At 45.4% G+C, this 20635-nt stretch overlaps 1 protein-coding gene across 2 annotated transcripts in view; it reads right to left on the bottom strand.

The window, feature by feature from the left end:
* LOC119161031 (uncharacterized) overlaps positions 1-20635 on the bottom strand; it is a 69354-nt gene that overhangs the window by 28994 nt on the left and 19725 nt on the right. Inside the window, exon 2 of one of the 2 annotated variants that reach the window (XM_075880062.1) lies at positions 1934-2087. The exons of the other annotated variant lie outside the window; for it this stretch is intronic. Within the exon in view, the coding sequence (XP_075736177.1) occupies positions 1934-2044 (111 nt within the window). The 5' untranslated portion in view covers positions 2045-2087. The remainder of the gene's footprint in view (positions 1-1933; positions 2088-20635) is intronic. 2 annotated transcript variants of the gene reach the window in all.

Raw genomic sequence — 20635 nt, 5'->3', positions numbered from 1 at the left:
CCCTTCGTGAGGCATTCATTGCCGACGCTTCTCCGCTGCTCAGTCGCTCGATTTGCAGCCGACGACAGAGCAACGCTTTTCACCCGTGTTGCTCATGTCAACGGCGAAGTACGTTCGTACGTGCACACAGCCGCTGCAGTTGAGCGAGGAGTGTACACGTGCACGTGACAACTGCAAGGCTGGTTCTTTCCCCGCAGTGCCAGGAAACAAGGGGCAGTTTCGTAGCTGTCGGTGAACAGGAACTAACAATAACTTTTCTACTGTTTTTTCACACCTGATTTAGACCAAATCAGCGAGCTGCTTCGGCGAGCTGCGTGCTACGTCACGTCGCCGAGTTGACGTCACTGCGCGTGCAATGAGGCCGCTCAGGCGTAGGAAAGATGCGCGGGATTGTTTTTCGAAATAGAGGCTTTGCGCGGCGCTGTAATATTCAGAAAACGTGATCGCTGCGGTCTAATCTACGAATTGCCGAGCTTGTATGTGGGGTGTAAAAAAAAAAAGTCAGAGCCTGTTTACTGGCTCTTCAACAGTGCTGTCTACGTGGCCGCCGCAGCAGCGATTTCCATACGAAGGTCGTGCTACGGGTCAAGTCGGAATATAGAGTGAAAACTATGTACTTCTTGTAAAAACGCGAACAATAACGCTTGTTTAAACAGCGCATCCCTACTGATGAATATAGAAAGATGCAATGGAAACTGCTGCCCGTAGGGCAGTAAAAAAAGCTTTTTTTTTTTTCTGATACCATCCAACTTGTTGCACTGGACAAAGATGTGGAGAACCATAAGTGGTTCGCCACATTTGTCACAGCTTGGTTGTTCACCACCAGCCAGAAGATATGAACGTGCGCTGTGTGTGTGGCCGCTTTCTAAAGCCCGAGACTACCGGGAGAAGCGGTACTGCCAGAACAAAAGCCTCCGAGATAAAGAGGCGCTTCCTTCCCGCGCGGCAATCATTGGAAATACCCTTGATAACGGCGTCGCCTGAGCGGCTGAGAACCACGGCTGGCAGTCGAGACGCACACGGTTACATCTTCAGTCGCAGCCAGCCAGGGGGTGGCACACCAGGTACCTGCCCCCTCTACCTCCAAAATTTGTTTTCGCCATAGCATGGAGAGCAGAAAATGGCCATTTTCAGGGGGTGCCCCTCCCGAAAACAAGATCGTGCCCCCCACCCCCACCCGAAAAAAATTTCTGGCTACGCGCCTGCAGCCAGCCGTGCACTCCGGAATATATACACCCCGAGAATGAAGCTACTCATAGTATAAAACACAGTACGTACTACATATAATTCACTGCAGGCATCGCGCCGTTGCATCGAGATCTTGACGTTATTCACACTTGTTAGAGAGTGCCGCGGTCTGTGCGCAAACGTGGCGTTTGCCGTCTACCGGAGCCGTATAACCGTCAGCGATCGGATTTGTGACACCTACATCTCACGACGCAGATGCCAACTAGGCAAACAATAAACAATTGTCGCAGCATCCATTTGTCCATCTTAATTCAGTGCTCGTGTAAACAACAGGTAATGCCGTAATTTCGTACCTCTGGACTTATGAAATGAGACGCTCGGCGGATTTCGTGGCTGATGGTTCTCTTGTCCGCGATGTCCTCTCTTCGACAAACGCTCGTCCATCGGAGCGCCGTCCACGGACTTCTCAGTCACCCAATATTTTACTTTTCTCTTAATCTTTACTTCTCTATCTCTTTTGATTCCTCCTTATCCCTTCCACTGTGATCTGAGGTGTCACACTTTGATGCAGACAATTGGGGGGCTCACTTTTCATTTTTCCCATTTGAGAATCACTACCCCCCCCCCCCCTCCTCTCATGAAATGCCGCGCTTTTTTTTTAATTCGTAATAAGGTCCTTCATGAAATAAGAAATCGGCTCGACCATTAAGCAGCCCTTTAAAGCTCTGTATGCTTTCGCGCTTACATGCATGTGGTAGGGAATCGTTGATCGGGACCGAGACCGGCGACCCGGCAGCCTCCGCAGGCACCAGTGCGGAAGGCAGGACTCAAGGCAGCAGTGGCCCGGCACCGGCATTGTTCTCGGGAGGTCACTGGACCAGTCGGTTGTACACTGTTCACTGCGAGCCGTGGAGGTGACCTCGTCAACGTGGTTAGCGCTAGCGATTGAGATTCGTACGTACTTTCCACGCAGACGACGTGTATGCACGTGTCGCGGGTGCGCATTGCACCGGTATAGACCAGATTCCATGTTTGTGCGTCGGGTCCACCCAGCATTATGCTCGCCACTACACTATGTGATCACGTGACAGCTGGCATAGCGGCTGCAAAGCTACCTCCGAGCATAGCGCGTCGCTAGAGCAGCTTAGCAGCTGCTGTCACGTGATCCCGGGCTGTGGTGAGCTTGGGCGGAGCTATATACGCACCGCAAGCGCCTGAATATGTCGACGGCGCCTACTCCTGCTTAGAAACATGGACTGTAGGTCAATAGGTCAGCTCCGCGTTATACACCCATGTTGAATGATGCCAATGGCATTGTTCTGAATAAAACAAACAAAATAATAATACTAGTTATGAAAACAATGAAAATTCAAAAGGAGAAGCGTCAAACATCGAGATGCGAACGTATAGTGTTGTTAAGCGACATCGTTTCACGAGGTATTGATATTCCGCGCGATCGATACGTATTACCACAAAACAAGCAAATGTTAGGATGGGTCAGCGATAAACAAAAGTAATAACCAGAAACATGCCCCAATACAGCACGTGATATCCGTTCGGATAACTCTGTGGCTGTGACTTGGCGGTTTCGCGAATAGCCTTTATGTGACGACTTTTCTATTATATACAGCATATAGTAACTCAGCAAAATTTTCCTCTTCAAAAGTGATTTCTGTCAGTTCTGTACTAAAATTATTCATTAAAAAGATAAAGCAGAGCGTGCTACTACACAGACAACCATTCTTAACACACCAGTCATAAATATGGGTTTCTGGCACCTATTAGAGCCCGAGCTTTAGCGCGGCGTTGTGCAAGACGTTAACTAACGGACATTATAATTATAGCTCAAGGAGACAGGACAGGTACAGTTATAGAAAAGAAAGGACTTTTGTTTTTCTTTTGGGCATTTTGAAATCTACGTTTTTTTTTTCTTAACCAGAATCAGTCATTTGTATGTCTCAGGGAGACTATTTTTTTTTGTCTAAAAATGACGTATTTCAAAACCTGTGTGGAGGGCTGCAACACCCCCCTTCCTTACGTAGCAAAGCAGGACGGACGGGTTGCAGTTTGCAAGCTGGAGCGCAGTGGACACATTCAAAGGAGAATGCGCCTCGCTGCTCACTTTGAACGTGCCCGCTGCGAAAGCAGAGGCATCAAACTTTCTGACGGGAAATCGATATCTGGCCGGGGACGTCTTATTGATTGTTTCATTCACACGCTTCAAAATTACTATGGTTTGGCCATTAGAAGAAATGCGGGCGGCTTGGAGGACAAGAGAAGAGCAGCCTGGGCCACATATTTTCATATGTCATCAATGGATACGAAGTCTTACACCGGCATTTTCGCGAAAGACGCCTACACTTTGTGCAAACTCATGGGAGCTCAATTGAATGGTGAACCACGCGTTCTTAAGGAACACTTCTGGCATCCGTTTTTCATGCTGTGAAGCTAGTTTACCAGCAGCTAGCTAATCTAAAATTACTTGCTAATAGCCTCCATAAGAAAAAAAAAACATATAATCGTTCCATATTGTGATGTGGGAGTGCGCTCTAAAAACAGTTTCCCATGGGACACCAAACATTGAAAATATGCACTCTTGATCCTGTGCTTACTTGTGTGACCAGAGACGCCGTAGTGAAGGGCTCCGGAATAGGAAAGAGCGCAGAAAAGAAAGAACGTTATTTCAGACACACACATCACTCATTACTTGTCTTTAGTGTCCCCCTTCCAAATTTCAGCTACAATGCGAATTCGAGTGTAATCTACCGCTGTAATGCAACAACTCCGCCGTCCGTGTGGCCACAAAGATCAATCGAGAGCAACGCTGCAGTGCACGGCGGCCTGACAGCAGCGGCACTGCGCCTCTATCATGTACGCGGTCTCCCAAGAGCGCTGCAGGCGGTAACACCAGAGTCCATACGGTCAAGGCCTGAATAATAAACGATACGGTATTTTTACGGGAAACTAATTAAATTGGCTAGAGTGGACGAGGCCAATCCACTCGAGCCAACACAACCCTACAGCGTAGACCGGCTATGCAAGTCAACGCCGAGGATTCAGAAAAGGAAAGATGACATTCAGACAGACTACGATTACGACACGGCTGGTCACCACGGTATTAAAGGAGATAATAGCTCTTTTATGCTGCGCTGTCCTTTTGCCCCCCCCCCTTCCCAACTGACCTTCTATCACATCTTAATGTGCGCATCATTTCTTAGACGCCACATCAAACGCGGAAAATTGAACGTAGACGTGCCGCGTCGGCGGCGTCAAGGCGAATGATCTAAAGTATCTTCACGCGATGGCTTCACCATGATGACGTCAATACGACGTCACATATCATGAAAATGTGTGACGCCATGACGTTACCATGGAGTGACGTCATATGATGACACCATCACATGGCGTGCTGTCAGTGGTCAGAAGTGGACCGATCACGGAGGCAATTAAAAGCCAGGTGAGGAACATAATGCTTGCAATGCCTCCGATTTGGGAAGCCATGTAAAGCCAGTTAAGTTGAAAAAGCTGTCAGAAGCATAGAGCGGGGGACACAGATTAATACATCTTCTGCGAAGAAGAAAAAGCAGATGGCGTTCGCCTTCGAGTCGCCGTAGGGACCCTGGGAGTTTTTTTTTTTTTTGCTGCTTTCTTCTTTTTGAGCACGGTTTAAACAAGAATAACCTTTAACAGAACTTTTTGTGAGCGTAATGACAAAAAAAAATTAACTACCGCAAGAAAAACACAGCACGTAAGAAAGATACACAAGGGACAAGCACTTGTCTCATATGCATCTTCACTTGTGCACCTTTACTTTTCTTTTTTGTACTCAGAACATTTTGTAAGAATAACCCTACCTAGTTTCGTTAGCTTTAATTATACGTATTTATGTGTTTCCAATATTTTTCCTTCATTTCTATTGCAACCGAATGGGCTGCACGAACAGCTTCTTAAGGAGAGAGAGAGTGGCGGTGAGCAATGACTGTACGTGAACTATGCGCAGCAGAGTGACCACTAAAATGTAAAAGCCGAAGAAAAAAAGAAGTGGATGATACACCGTTGCACACAATGGGACATCCACGGGGTGCGGACGTAGTTGAAAGGAACTTTCGAGCGAATCTGTACACAGCGATTAAGAACTCGATGTAATTTCACGTCACGGAAAGTCAATGCTGCAAGATCATAAGAAGCGTTTTCCGACTTTCGTGCTCAACCAAACCACGTGGCACTGTTGCACATATACACCAGGAACAGTGCTGCACTTTTACAGCTATTATCACTTTTATCAGCTTTGTAAGCGGTTGCGGAATGCCTTCTGCAGAAGGTTAAAAAAAAAAGGCCCCGCTGAAGCACCAAAGGATAAAGAAAACAGCCGCAGGTGGTATCTTACATTCATAAGGTTACACACAACCTAAAAAAAGGTGGCGAGTCGGCATGCTGTACAGCTGGTGTTCACCGCCCCAAACTAACTGGAAAAGTCGTGCCCTCGCATCATTGGAAGTCCTGCTCAACAGCCGAGAGGCTGCAAAAAGAAGCATACACGACCGTTCACGTAGTGTGAAACTGGAGTGGTTTACGAAATACCCCTATCGTGCGGAAATAGCTATGTTGGCCCCCCACGGAGAGCTGCGTCAATGATCGAGCGAGGGAACACGCTCAGGGCGGTGCGCAATAAGGGCGGCGCGCGCATGTCACTTCTTGTGGATGCACACCATGTTTCACGCAGATTACGATCCTGGAAAGAAGTGAAAGCAAGTTAGCTTGGAAAATTTCTCACATAAAGAAACGGGGTATTAATTGTGTTAGCGAAACGTCACTCAACCTGCAGAGTCTGAAGCACGTTATCTCGAGAGCCCATGGTCAAATTCATGGGTCATGAAAATTTGAACGAAAAGTGTCGGAAACTTATTGCCACAGGCATCAACAACAGCCGACGATAGAATCGCGAATATAATAATAATATGCGGGGTTTAACGTCCCAATATCACCATATGATTATGAGAGACGCCGTAGTGGAGGGCTCCGGAAATTTCGACCACCTGGGGTTCTTTAACGTGCACCCAAATCTGAGCACACGGGCCTACAACATTTCCGCCTCCATCGGAAATGCAGCCGCCGCAGCCGGGATTCAATCCCGCAACCTGTGGGTCAGCAGCCGAGTACCTTAGCCACTAGACCACCGCGGCGGGGCGTGTATGTATGTATGTATGTATGTATGTATGTATGTATGTATGTATGTATGTATGTATGTATGTATGTATGTATGTATGTATGTATGTATGTATGTATGTATGTATGTATGTATGTATGTATATGTATGTATGTATGTATGTATGTATGTATGTATGTATGTATGTATGTATGTATGTATGTATGTATGTATGTGTACGAGAGTGCCTGTGTGCGTGCGTGAATTCGAAATCATCGTCGCAACCATGTCGTACAAGTGCTGACGCCACCCGCCACGGTGCTCGACTGCTGACCCGAAGGTCGCGGGACCAAATCCCTGTCGCGGGGCGGTCGCATTTTCGATGTGGGCGAAAATGCTCGACGCCCCCTGTACTTAAGGTGCACGTAAAACAACCCCAGGTGGTTGAAATTTATGAATCTCTCCTCTACGGCGTCTCTCGTGATAATATGGTGGTTTCGGGACGTTAAAACCCAACTATTACCAATAAGTGGTGACGCCAAGCTTCGCGTGCGCTACACAAAGCTGCATGCGCTGTGCCATATAAAAGCAATGCGCAATGCAGCGTTTGTAGCTGCATATGCGCGTAGCGCACGGTACGAATAGTTTGCCGGGAGTCATGCAGACCGGAACTGAAAAAAATATAAGAATAATAAAAACAACAAGAAGAAGATGATGATAATGATGAAATAAAAAAAAATAGTTACACAGCTTTGCAGTAAAAGAACTTTATTATGCAACTTCACAAGCTTCTCGTAGCATACAAACATACCCAAGTACGTATAGTTTTATGATCACGGGGTGAAAAACAATAAAAAAACATCCTGTATATATCCGCATACATGTGACGTGTCTTATGTACGTACAGAACGATGGCAATATTGTAAATCAGATATTGTAATGAGAGCAAAAGCGTCAATGAGAAAACTAGCGTCAATGAGAAAACTCCAGGTCATCTGAAAAACTCCCGATGCAACTTTTATACATTCCGTGCACCATTTTCACCAGCCGCGCACCTGGTATACCTTGGCGCCTACGACGTTACGCTGCGAAGCATGAGGTCGCGGGTCTTATGCCGAGTCTTATTTCTATGGGGCTAAATCTAAAGACGAACGTGTACAGTGCCTGTATACTGTTAGATCACACGAGCTGTCCACCTCGCTCCGCAGGGCGACGCCTTGAGATGATTGCGTGCGCGCCCAAACAAATGTGCCGGGCTGTACGCACACTGCTTTGAACCAGCGGTGACGTGAGTAAGCGCTTTTGTATCCCGGATGTGCGCATATATCCCGAGGGCGCTGCCTCACTGCACCAGAGGTTTGGATTGAATAACTTCAGTTTTTCACGTCACTTGCTTCAAATTTCAGCCATTTCAGATGTCAACAGCGAGTGAAGTATACGTAAAATCTAGAGTATAGGTATAGTAAGCGCACCTACACTAAAATTTGCTTCAATATGACGACGCCTTGAATGACAGTGTCAAAACAAAACCTATCCCGAGGATTCAGTAAGCACACACATTTCGTAGCGAAAGTATCATGCATGCGTGTGTTATCTGATTGACTGATATGTGGGGTGTAAAGTCCCAAGACCACCATATGATTATGAGAGACACCGTATAGTTGAGGGATCCGGAAATTTTGACCACCAGGGATTTTTTAACGGGCTCACGGGCATGCGTCCGTTATGTGTCCATAAGCGTTATGGGTGTCGTGGCATGATCGATGATGTTAAAGGCCCACTGAAGACCACTATTAAGTCGACTTTGTTGAAACAGCGGTCCAAAAGCCTCGTACTGTTACTTTTGTGCCAAGAAAAGGCGTATTTTGAAATAAAGTCAAGTTTTAGTGGTCCGCATCGGGTTAGCGTACTTCAAATTACCCGCCTCAAGAAGCGGACCGACCGGACTCATTCACGTCACTGTTGCCGTGCACAACGTTGCCCGGCTTCACTGCGCTAGAAGCAGCAGACCGAAAGCGGCGGGAAGCACAGCAGCAACAACGGCCATTGATCAATTTCCCGCCATTGGCTTGGGGACTGCAGACGTTTTTGTTTGTTTGTTTCAACTGCGCCCCGCTAGATGGCACGACGTGTCCCGTGTAACCACGCGAAAATTGAATTTTCGAACCACTCGCGCCGTTCCCCGTAGTAACGCCCGGCGGTTGTTTCTTACATGATTCAAACAGAAACGAACAATCAGCATTTTATTGCGTCTCTTGATGCACGAAAGCTTCTTTATTTAGTGCAGTTAGATCGATTACTAGTGATTAATTGTAGGCGGTCCGTCTGATGTCATCGGGATCATTTTGAAAATGTCCTACTGCGGCGCTTGTGTTCTTGTGCATTTATCTCAATTTCTCGGTAAGTCTGTCGTTGATTCACTCTGGCGTAAATTGTTATTTGACTTTAGTGTTCCTTTAAGCTGCGCATGCCCACATGGCCTCGCCCCCTGCAGCCACTGGCAGACATCGCCCCTCAGGGCAGACACGACCACTCGCGCGCTCCATGAAGACACGGACGGCACTGTACTTAATCAGTACTATTCGGGCTTGCCACACTACGGTGTGCTTTTTAATGGAGAGTTGTAGAACAGCGCAACACAAAGCTTTGCGTTTTGCTTGTAGCGGGATCGAAGCATTTCCTTCAGTGATCTTCCCAGTGTGGGCGGACAATTAGGATTTTTTTTTTGTCCAGATACCCCAGCTTTTCGAGGAAGCGACGCGCCCATTTGTGCGACGGGTTATTGTGTAGAATGAATGAATAAACTTTCTTTCCGGATCCGGCATGTTTGTGGTCCGGGATAGACCACACAGGTAGGTACCAGGAGACCTTGCCTGCGTATAGCCTCCCTGGCTTGCTGGGTAGCCCATTTTTTGGCTTTGGATCTCCGAGCTGAGCAGCACTAGCCGCCACCGCTCTCGGAGGACCCCAGGAGAACTTGTTGACAAGTTGGGGCATTCCCATAATATATGCTTATGCGACGCCCTGTCTGTAACACATAGTTACACGCCGAAATTATGACCATGCCATATGTCCATGGATGAATAGAAATATACTTGAGGTTTTGAAGCTGAAAGATTTTTACTACGACAAATGGAAAAATAACAGGAGCAATGAATACTACCATCAAAATTTTAAGCTTTACAGAAACAAGTCAGTAGCAATGATAAGAAAATCCAAGAAGTGCTACTATACCAACCTAGTGAAAAAAAATGATGGTAACACGAAGAAAATATGGCAGATTGTTAAAGACGTCACTGGCATGGGTAGCAAAGAACGCATTACACCTGATAATCCAACTCGTGAAGTGGCCGACAACTTTAACGATTACTTTACTAATATTGGTCTCAGCCTTGCGAGGAAGTTCCCTACTCATATGCAGAATTTAAATGCACCCTGTACTGTTACCAATAATTTTGATTTATGTGATGTAACTGAGGATGACATCCGACAAGTAATTAATAAGTTACCAGGGAACAAGGCAGCTGGACATGACGCCATATCATCAAGGATTTTAAAGGAGAATATTGATGTATTGTGTGGTCCCTTATGCCATATATTTAATCATGCATTTTCCTCTAAAACTTATCCTAGTATACTTAAGACCGCCAAAGTAATACCAGTGTACAAATCTGGTGATCGGAATCTTCCGGACAGCTACAGACCAATATCTGTTCTGAGTAGTATTAACACTACGCTTGAAAAACTAATTTCGTCGCAATTAAGGCGCTTCCTGGGTGAACAGAATGTACTTTGTCCCCAGCAACACGGCTTTGTTGCAAACAGGTCCACTTCAACTGCTGTTTCGATGCTTACGCAATATATTAATTCCGCGCTACATGAAAACAACATAGCAATAGCAGTATTTTTAGACATACGAAAGGCATTTGATGCTATTAGTCATTCCATTTTACTGGAAAAAATGCATTCTTATGGGATAAAAGGTAACTCGCTTGATTTTTTTTCTAGTTATCTATCGGCACGCAAACAAAAGGTAGTCATTGGTGACATCAAATCATCCTACGGTTATATTAAATGCGGGGTGCCACAGGGTTCAGTTTTGGGCCCTATATTGTTCTCTCTTTATATTAATGATGTCCCGCGATCCCTACAAAGGTCAAGGGCACTGATGTACGCGGACGACACTGTTTTAGTTTTCACAGGACACTCCTTAGCAGATTTACAAAATGACGCGATGACCGATTTATCGAACATTTCGGAATGGTTTGCCAGGAATCAGCTGACTGTTAACTGTACTAAAACAAAGTATATGGTGTTTCACTCTCGTAGGAAACATATTGACGCTGAATCTCTTAACCTAACAATAAACAACACTCCTATTCAACAAGTTCCTTGTTTTAAATATTTAGGCGTCACTTTTGATGAACACTTACACTGGCATGAGCAAGTACAAAGTGTGTGCGCAAAGCTAGCCTATGGCTGCTATTCTCTAATAAAAGCTCGCCAATATTTTCCACAAGCTATACTCCGCACACTCTACTTTTCATTGTGTCATTGTCACATAGGTTACTGTCTGGAATCGTGGGGTTTGACGTACAACAGTTATCTAAAAACTCTTGAACGACTTCAAAAGCGTACACTGAAAATCATAAGCCAAGGTGAATCAGTAAGTAATATTTTCCAATCACAACGCATTCTCTCGGTTCCGATGTTGCGTGACTACAAAATTGCTGTTTCAGTAAATAACATAATTAATAGAAATTCACCTTTGCCTGCTGATCTTTTTTCAATTCCTAAACGCAATACGCGACATGCTTCGAATGGTAATTTCAATCTGCCCAAATGTTTTAATGTTTACGGAGAAAGACTGATACAGTTTAGTGGAACAAAAATATGGAACACGGTCCCCCTAGAGATTAAAACGGCACGTAATTTCAGCATGGCATGTAAATCATTTTTTCTGTGGAGTCAAGACATGTAAGCATGTGTGTGTGATTCGATTTTCATTGTATTTTTTTAATAAGTGCCTATGTATAGAAACTAGCTGCAAGCTAATAAGTATGCATATCTGCAAGAAAAAATGTATTACTGTGTTGTTGTTGTTACCTCAGAGCTGACCTGTACACTTTTTTATGTTGCACATTGTATTGGACCGTCCACTAGCCACTTTAGGCTATCGGTCCAAATAATCCCTGTAATTGCATATATCTATTTATGAAAATAAAGCTTCATTGATTGATTGATTGATTGATAGTTCGCATTGACTGTCCGAGTTAAGGGTGGGTAGCTCCTGTGGAGGTGCAGAGTTTTTGGGTAGGAGTTTGTAGCTGTCGGTATTCAGATGCCTGTAGCCTGTCTATACTCGGGTGACGCGCGGGAAAAACGCGCCTTGCTTCTCTGTAGTGTTGCCTGTATTCTGTGTAGCTTGTAAATCGGCTTTTGTGTGGTACGTCAGCGGCGCCAAGGATGATCACCGAGCGGTGTGGTCGAATTGCGCGGCGGATTAATTCTCGCGACAACTCGTGAACCAGCTCGTCCAGATAGGATGTATCAGTCTCCGTGTACGCCGGGAACCATACGGGGTATTTCGACTCATCTAATTTGTGCAGTTCTTGGCTATTAACGAGGGGTTTAAGGATTTGTAGTGAAATCCGTCCTTGCGTAGAGTTTCCGATGGCTACTTGCGAATCGCTCAGTATGAATGTGTGCTTGTTGGAGGTGATATCCATGGCTATAGCTACCTCATCAGCCTCCTCGGTATAGTTTATGACAGAGCACACATTAATACACATGCCTTGTGTTGAAAACAATTCTCTTTCGATCCTCATGTATTTTTCTTCTCGAACGTCTTCTCGAACGAATTGCAAAACTTCTGTATTTTATTTAGTACCTTGTCATACCAGTTCCTCTGCATCAACATATTGTATAGGACAAAATGAGTTACGATTGTACGCACACATCTTTAATAAGTATTTATCGCGTTTTTCAAGCTAATAAGTATTTTGCGTTTTTCACGCAAACACACAAACAAATAATGTGTATGCCTCAGTGTGAAGGACGAGCCCACAATGTGATAAACATGTTTAAAGAAGGAGTGCGAGTGTCACCTTACTTCGCCCGGATGACCTCGCTGTCAGAAGTCTCGGAAAATTCAATGTCTCTGGGTCTCTGTCTCTCTTTATTCTTTCTACGAGATATCTCACTGTCTGCCGCTTTCGCTATCACTTCGTTGGTTACCACCATTGGACAGCGCCTGTTCCTACGAGCTGTCTGGCTCGTATGCGGCTCAGATATCAAGCACGCTTGACTAAAATGCGAAGGTCGAGAGAGCACGCGGATAACATTGTCGACATACGGCGCGTGCGTTGAACTGTTCCTCTAGCGTGCCGTGCACTAGTCCTCACAACAACCGGGCTCGTTGCCCCGCCGCGGTGGTCTAATGGCTAAGGTACTCGGCTGCTGACCCGCAGGTTACAGGATCAAATCCCGGCTGCAGCGGCTGCATTTCCGATGGAGGCAGAAATGTTGTAGGCCCGTGTGCTCAGACTTGGGTGCACGTTAACCCTTTCGGCCCTGGCGGTGTCAGTCGACACCACCGCACAACATATCCCCTATTATCTCGGAAACGTAACCAATACTGCTCATTCTTGGCGGCATAGTTCTTCAATGATCCCCACTGCAATTGACATCAATATTGCGGCACGTTTGCAGAGGTAGCAGCTACAAAAAAGAAGCACGACCGAGGTCTTCCGTGAAGCCGAGGCGCGTAAGTTGAGGTGGGTAAGCGCCATTTTCGGGACGACGTACCGAAGCTGTTTCAGTGAGTATTAGGCTCAAAAGTGAGACGTTGGTTTCCAGTTTGTGTACACTCTTTCTTGATTGGCAGGAAAAAAAGCCATATTTTTCATTTTCCAATTACTGGGCCCTAATTACCTAATTTAACGTCACGTTAATTAATCCAAAAATGCTTGTACCAGTGGCTCAATTTTTTTGTTTGTGGTCTTCTGAGGGCCTAACTACGAGAACAACGAGCACAAAAAGTGTATACGACCAAAATAAAAAAAAATCCACGGCTAAAGGGTTAAAGAACCCCAGTTGGTCGAAATTTCCGGAGCCCTTCACTACGGCGTCTCTCATAATCATATGGTGGCTTTAGGGCGTTAAGCCCCACATATCAGTCAAATCAACCGGGCTCGTTTATCTCTTCTCAAGTGGCACGGCAGCGAAAAAAAAAAGATACGCCCGCAGTATACACCGTATTTTTATATGCGGCCTGCGTACATTACAATGGTACGTACTGATAAGGCGATATGCATTATCCCACTGTATGCCCTCGTTATCGCAATATGGCGTGTGCACAATGCATTCTATGAGTTTCTGAAGCACACAGCGGTACCTCCCATATACATGCTGTTATTGCGTATTATGTCGCGACATATGTAACACTGCTATGCCCCCACAACAGTGCCCACAATGCGTAATACAAGCGCAGATTTTTATGATTTCGTACTGTTTGTCTTCAAGCCACAAGACAAATTAAAAATATCCCGCTTCATACAGCGTTATCAAGAGTTCACTACGCGTCATAGTTGAGCTATTTGCTACTGGCATTTAAGAAGAAAAAAAAAACATCTATAGAAATAAAAAGAAATACCTTTGCGTGGGACTTCAATGGGAAATCAATCATAAGAGCACCACCATACAGAAATACACCAAGAGTCTAGTGCTCACTAAAGCCCCTGTACTTTCCAAACACACTCACACACTCCCTGCCCAATGCGACTCTACCCACTAAAGTAAGCCCACACTATAGGGACCAAAAACAGTATTCAATTCAATTTAGTTTATTCAACATCTCAGAGATGTTTGGTGCACGGACAAAAAGCCTGAAGAAGGCTTGCCTAGATCCGTGCACCAGACTATGGCATACAGTAGTGTGGATTACAACAATAAAGGTAGAATGCAACACATGGAGAAAAAAAAGCACAAAGTAAAAAACACAAAAAAGAAATACATATACACATCAATAAAGGAAAAACCTTACATAAACATAACTATAATAACTTTTCGGGATCACAATTCTTACTAGTTGACATATACACATCATAACTACAAAACTTTTCTAGATTACAATTTTTAGTATTTGACATATTTATTCTGTACATATACCTATTGGAAATTCGCTAATTTTCATATTAAAGTAACAAGCATATGTGGTATCTTGAACTGGAAAACAATCACAGTTGCACATATACATTTCGTAACTGATTCAGAGTCATTAAAACTACGTCATTACCATCTCTGGCAAGTTGATTTGCCGTATTTACTCGATTCTACCGCACCCTCGATTGTAACACGCACTCGGTTTTCCCGACTAAAAAAAAAGTAAGACATCGATTGCAACGCACACCCATTTTTCTCGTTGGCCCACGCGATCCGCTACTCGGGAAAACGACTCCTTTCGGGAGCGTCTTCCGTTTAAATATGAGGTACGGGGGAAGCTTCTGCCTATCTGACGTGCAACGGAGCACTGCCGTCACTCTTGTTTTACCGTGGCCCGATGTCAGCACAGAACTTGCTTCGCCCCCTTCTTCTCGACGGTTGTGGTGCCAGGCATGTCGAAGTAAAGAGGCGTCTGATCGGCATTCCCGATTTGCCCAAGCAGGTAGCCGTTGTTGTGTCGCAAGTTTAGGACGAACCTCTGAAAACTGTGAAGCTTTTCTTCGTACTCCTCCGGCAAGTTTCGGCGCATGCATGCCCGTTCGCTTTCGGAGGGAAAAGCCTGTCCTCTTCATAAAGTTAGTTAGCCAGCACCTGCTCGCTTTGAGCTGGCTCCGCGTTAGCCCTTTTTCTAAAGCTAACTGCATAGCCCGCACTTAGAGCAGTTCTGTCGTCAGGGGCCGCTGTGCCGCTCGCTGCTCAAGCACATACTCGGCGAGCAGCTCTTCAATTTGCGGAAACCGACACTGCTGTGGTCCACTGAAGCCTTTGCATGACTCTTTGACAATCTTCTGCTTTTGTTTCCACCAGTCCCACACGCACGTTTTGGGAACTCCGAACGACCGCGATGCGGCCCGATTTTCGTCTGTTTCGGCCCGCGCGATGACTTTTCTTTTAAAAGCGGCATCGTGGTGCACTCGTCGAGTTTTTGGAGTCGGCCCTTCCATGCCGTCGGTGCTAAGGCACTACAAGATGAGGAACTCCTCAGCACACGTACGAAGTGCCGCACTTGGGAAACACATAGGCAGAAATGGCCAACGCGCCATGCCAAAGAACGTAGGGGGCGGCCATTTTGGAAATGCCGTTGGCAATAGAATGACCGTACTAATTTTTTTTTTCGCACTCGATTTTAACGCGCATGCGATTTATGAACTCGCTTAACCGGAAAAAAGGTGCGCGTTAGATTCGAGTAATTACGGTAGTAGTGTTGGTCATGTGTACCTGAGCATTTGCCTCCCATAAGTCATGCGGCATTTTGGAACTTTTCATTTCTCAAGATGACATGTGTGGTATGCAGGGTCATTTTTTGTCAGTTTTGCCAATGTCTTTAGAAGTAAAATTTTCTTTATTGTTTCCAACTTGTGTTGCCGAAGTAATCTGAAATCGTCAATGTTTTGTACGCTAACAATTTTAAGCTTTTCGAACAAGTCCTCTGAGTGACTTAGGTAAGGAGCGTAAAAAACTATGCATATTGCTCGCTTTTGAAGTAAGATAACTTTTGTTATATCTTCTTGTACTGTCATCCCCTAGACCAGTGCGTCAGAGGTCAAACAAAGTAGAGGAAAATAGACCATTGTATAAAATATTGTTCATTGAAGGAGGGACGGTAAAGCAATGTCGACGCATGTGGTCAATTCCCTTTGACCGCTTTTTTCAGCAAATAATTGATGTGATCATCCCAGGACAAGTTACTCGAGAAAAATACGCCTAGTGTTTTCAAAGTATTCAAAACTTTATTTCAGAATTATTGAGCACTAATCGGGGGACTGCACAGGACTTGTTTCGCGAGTGCAACAAAACAGCCTTAGTTTTACTAATGTTTAGCTTTAGATCATTGCTAGTAGCTCATGAGTGAATTGGTTGCATTGTTAGTAGCCCACGAGTGAATGGAGGTTAACAAAAACACGCTCTCATTAAGGGACACCCGACCTTCTACAATACGCGTTTTCTCATTTCTCGTCGAGAGAAATGCAGACACCGCAACTAAGATCGCAACCTCGGAACGAATAAAGCAGTACCATGTCAGCTTAAGCATCCAAACTAGGCACGCTGGCGCGCAACTATTCTTGCGTGCATTGATTGATTGATTTGTGGGGTTTAACGTCCCAAAACCACTATATGATTATGAGAGACGCCGTAGTGGAGGGCTCCGGAAATTTCGACCACCTGGGGTTCTTTAACGTGCACCCAAATCTGAGCACACGGGCCTACAACATTTCCGCCTCCATCGGAAATGCAGCCGCCACAGCCTGGATTTGATCCCGCGACCTGCGGGTCAGCAACCGAGTACCTTAGCCACTAGACCACCGTGGCGGGGCCTATTCTTGCTTGCCGTGCTCGCGACTTCAAATTTTGAACAACGCACAATGGCAGCCCATGAGAGGGTGTACATACATGAATACAGCATTGCACAGGAACCGCGCTGTATAGTTCAATGCCAATAACATTTCATTCTGGACCATGCTACAACTTGGCTGAAACAGCACCCTCTAGATCAACGTTTATAGAATGAGTTCTATAAACTCTGGCGGTCACTCATGATCATTTTCAAACTCCATAAACTCGCTCCCCCTATATAAAGTTCTATGAACGTTGCTCCAAACTAGCTGAGGCCTATCCACGCACTTTTCTCTCAGCGCCTACATCACCACACTACGACGACTTACTTTATAGGCGGGAGACGATAACGGGAAACAGCCTCAACAAATGGAATCGCAACGCGCCGCAACTCCATCACCGTCGAACTCCATACATTGACTCCGTGGCGGCCGTGCGACAGGGCAGCGATGTGCGTTTTTGAAAACACGTCTTTGCACACTCGTCGTAGTATAATGACGACACCGAGGAGGCCTTAGTCATGTCCACAGCGGTAGTCGGTTTGAAGCAGTCTGAGACGGCACCGTGCGCACATTTCTGGGCTTGAGATCTCGTATATACGCATATATTACGCACAAACGCGTTTCCTATACGCACGCTACCGCGACACATCCGCAGGGCAACTATGGGGCAACCACGAGACCGCAAACGAGGAAGCAAGACCGGTGAAAACAAGGCAATCCCAGGGAAACTCATACGGCAGAGAGCGACCAATTCACACGCACATTAGAGTATATCGAAGAAAAGCACCGATAAATTTCTCTCGGCGGAAGTGAAAGAGCGTGGCAAGGTGCACACGACAGGATAACTCATATACTGACTCGAGTATGTTCGAAGCGGTGCCCGAATGTGAAACTGAAGGTTTAGCGGGAAAATAATTAGGCACTAGCAATACACATGCAAATAACAACGTTATTACGCAGAAATTGAATAAAGTTCGATGCCAGGTACAAACTATAGTATAACTGTCAGTTCAAGCGCACGAATAAACAGAAAGGAAGAGAGGACTTCTCTTCCTTTCTGTTTATTCGTGCGCTTGAACTGACAGTTATACCATGCATATCCAACTAGCCCAACTTTCGATTCTGTTACAAACTATAGTAAAGACAGAAATATCGAACCATCAGTCTCTTCGTGTATATAAGCAAAACAGCGCATTTGGTACAATAGTCATGTGCTGCGGTAAAAGAGCGCAAATAACCGAACCTCATGGCACCTCTCAATTCGCTGCCTTCTTTACTTAAAAACTGAAATAGCTTACCTACACAAAGGTTCCGCATAAAATGCCGGTATATGTAAGCTGATTGACTGAGGCACGCAAACATGATCATATATATTACGAAAAAGACTAGTAGCTACATCAATGAACACCGGGCATTTAATGCTTGTCTGCAGCGTCTCGTAAATTCCGTCGAGGAACACGAATTTTGAGAAGATGGTACAGAAATATAGTGATATGCACACTCGTACAGGAGGGGGGGGGGGGGGCTGACCTTGGCTGTGAGAGCCACCCCTTGCAAGTGTACCTCTTGAGATTCATGTTCATATATATATATATATATATATATATATATATATATATATATATATAAGGGAAACAAGTGTATACTTGAGGGCTCGTTTTTTTTCGTGTTTTACACAATATTAATGAGATCTAACTGACAATAATGCCCAGGAAGGTATAGGGGAAGTTATTAGGCCAATTGTAATGTAAATGAGAAGAAAGAAAAGTGGGTGAAAAGATAACTTGCCGTAGGCAGGATCATATATATATATATATATATATATATATATATATATATATATATATATATATATATATATATATATATATATATATATGTGTGTGTGTGTGTGTGTGTGTGTGTGTGTGTGTGTGTGCGTGTGTGTGTCTTATAAGGGGAAAAGAACGTCGCTGAGGGGAAGGTGACCGGCGTCTGTTGAAGTTGTGGCGAGCTGGAAAGTTAATCGTGGCGGAAGTCAAGCCAGAGGTAGCCTGAGGTCTCGGTGGAAAGTCATACGTGTTAGACCGCACGTCGTCACGCATGAGAAACTCACGCCGTCGGCAAAATAATGCTGCGTGACGAGCAAAACGACAGGCAAAAGATATAGGGCGGTTGTCCGGAGTGCGCCATGGGTTCTGAAATCATGGTGTTGGTCGGGAGAACGGACGGAGAGCCGGATGCACAGACTCAGATGGTTTGGCATAGGTGCGTGCGGGCATGTAGTTGTTCGCGACAGGCAAATGGCGTGGCGCGGTCAATGCTTCGGCATACGTCAGCGGAGTAGTCACAGCTGGTACATTGGGGGCGGGTAGAACCTCTGATACTTGCTCCCAAACGACTCGCTGTATCGGTGTCGGCAAACTAGATGGCACACCTTCAAAGGCACATGGCACAAGGGACAGCTGGCGCGCGACCTCTTCCAGTACGAACTGCTTGATCTCAAGGAGCAAGGAAGTCTGGTCGTTCGAAGTGCCAGCCGTCGTTAAAGCGGAAACCATAGCACATGGCACACTGGCGCGACGAGTAGACTCACGCTGTTTCCAGAGCTCATCGTAGCTTTGACAAAGTTGAATTACATCCGCTACCGTTTGGGGGTTCTTGGCGACGAGCATCTGAAAGGCGTCGTCAGTCGCACCTTTCAAGATGTGCTTGATCTTCTCGGCTTCCGTCATAGCCGGGTTGACACGCCGGCAATGATCGATCACATCTTCGATGTAGATAGTGCAGTTTTCACCACTTTGCTGGGCTCGAGCGCGCAAGCGTTGTTCAGCACGAAGCTTCCGAAGCGCTGGGAGGCCGAACAAATTTGCGAACGCCGTTCTGAAGGCTGACCAGGTGGGAAGGTCCCTCTCGTGGTTGCGATACCACATACTGGCGGCGCCAGTTAAATAAAACTGGACGACGGTGAGCTTGCGCACATCATCTCATTTGTTGTGCTTGCTCACCCGGTACACTCTTAAGAAAAAGTTAGTAAAAAGGTAGCAACTGCAGCGGTTACTACCTTTCTTCGACCATCACTATCCTTTTGCTACCTGTTTACTACCTACGTTAGTAAATAGTTACTACCTGCAACCGTTGCTAAATTTTTGCGACCTCTTTACTACCTACGTTAGTAAACAGTTAGTAACTGAAATGAAAGAGGTAGTAACTGCTGCCGTTACTACGTTTCTTGCCCCATTACTACCTCTTTACTACCCGGCTTTTGACTATCTATTCCAATATAGTGTGTGAATGCGATTCTGATAATTTATGAGAGGAATCGTCTCGACGTATAATCATTACACAGAAAAATGACGCAGAAGGTATCCATAGATCAAGAAAATACATTTTGTTTTAAATTACGCAACCGAGATATGTAAACGTCATTCTGATATTGTCGAAACGAAGAAGTACAAGTTAACGAACCATAAGCAAGTGCTACACGTGTCGTAATAGACAGTCACAACAAACTTAGTATATTACAGCACATATTAACAAGACAGGCAGATCAAAATAACCAGACGGTCACAATTAGCGTCGAGGACAGTCACAGTTATTCCACTGCGGCGTGTCTCCAAATATCATAGTTTTGGCGCGTTAGACCTCCAAAACGATTATTACCTTTTAAACGCAGTTATAGTAGTGCGAAGAATTCAAATGCACTGAGAATGAGTTCGGTACATTGCTCCAGCCGCTGCACATAATGCCTTTTTGTGGTCAT

This window comes from Rhipicephalus microplus, chromosome X (assembly GCF_043290135.1).
Source record: "Rhipicephalus microplus isolate Deutch F79 chromosome X, USDA_Rmic, whole genome shotgun sequence".
Lineage (NCBI taxonomy): Eukaryota > Metazoa > Arthropoda > Arachnida > Ixodida > Ixodidae > Rhipicephalus > Rhipicephalus microplus.
This window is presented reverse-complemented; position numbering and strand designations above follow the sequence as displayed.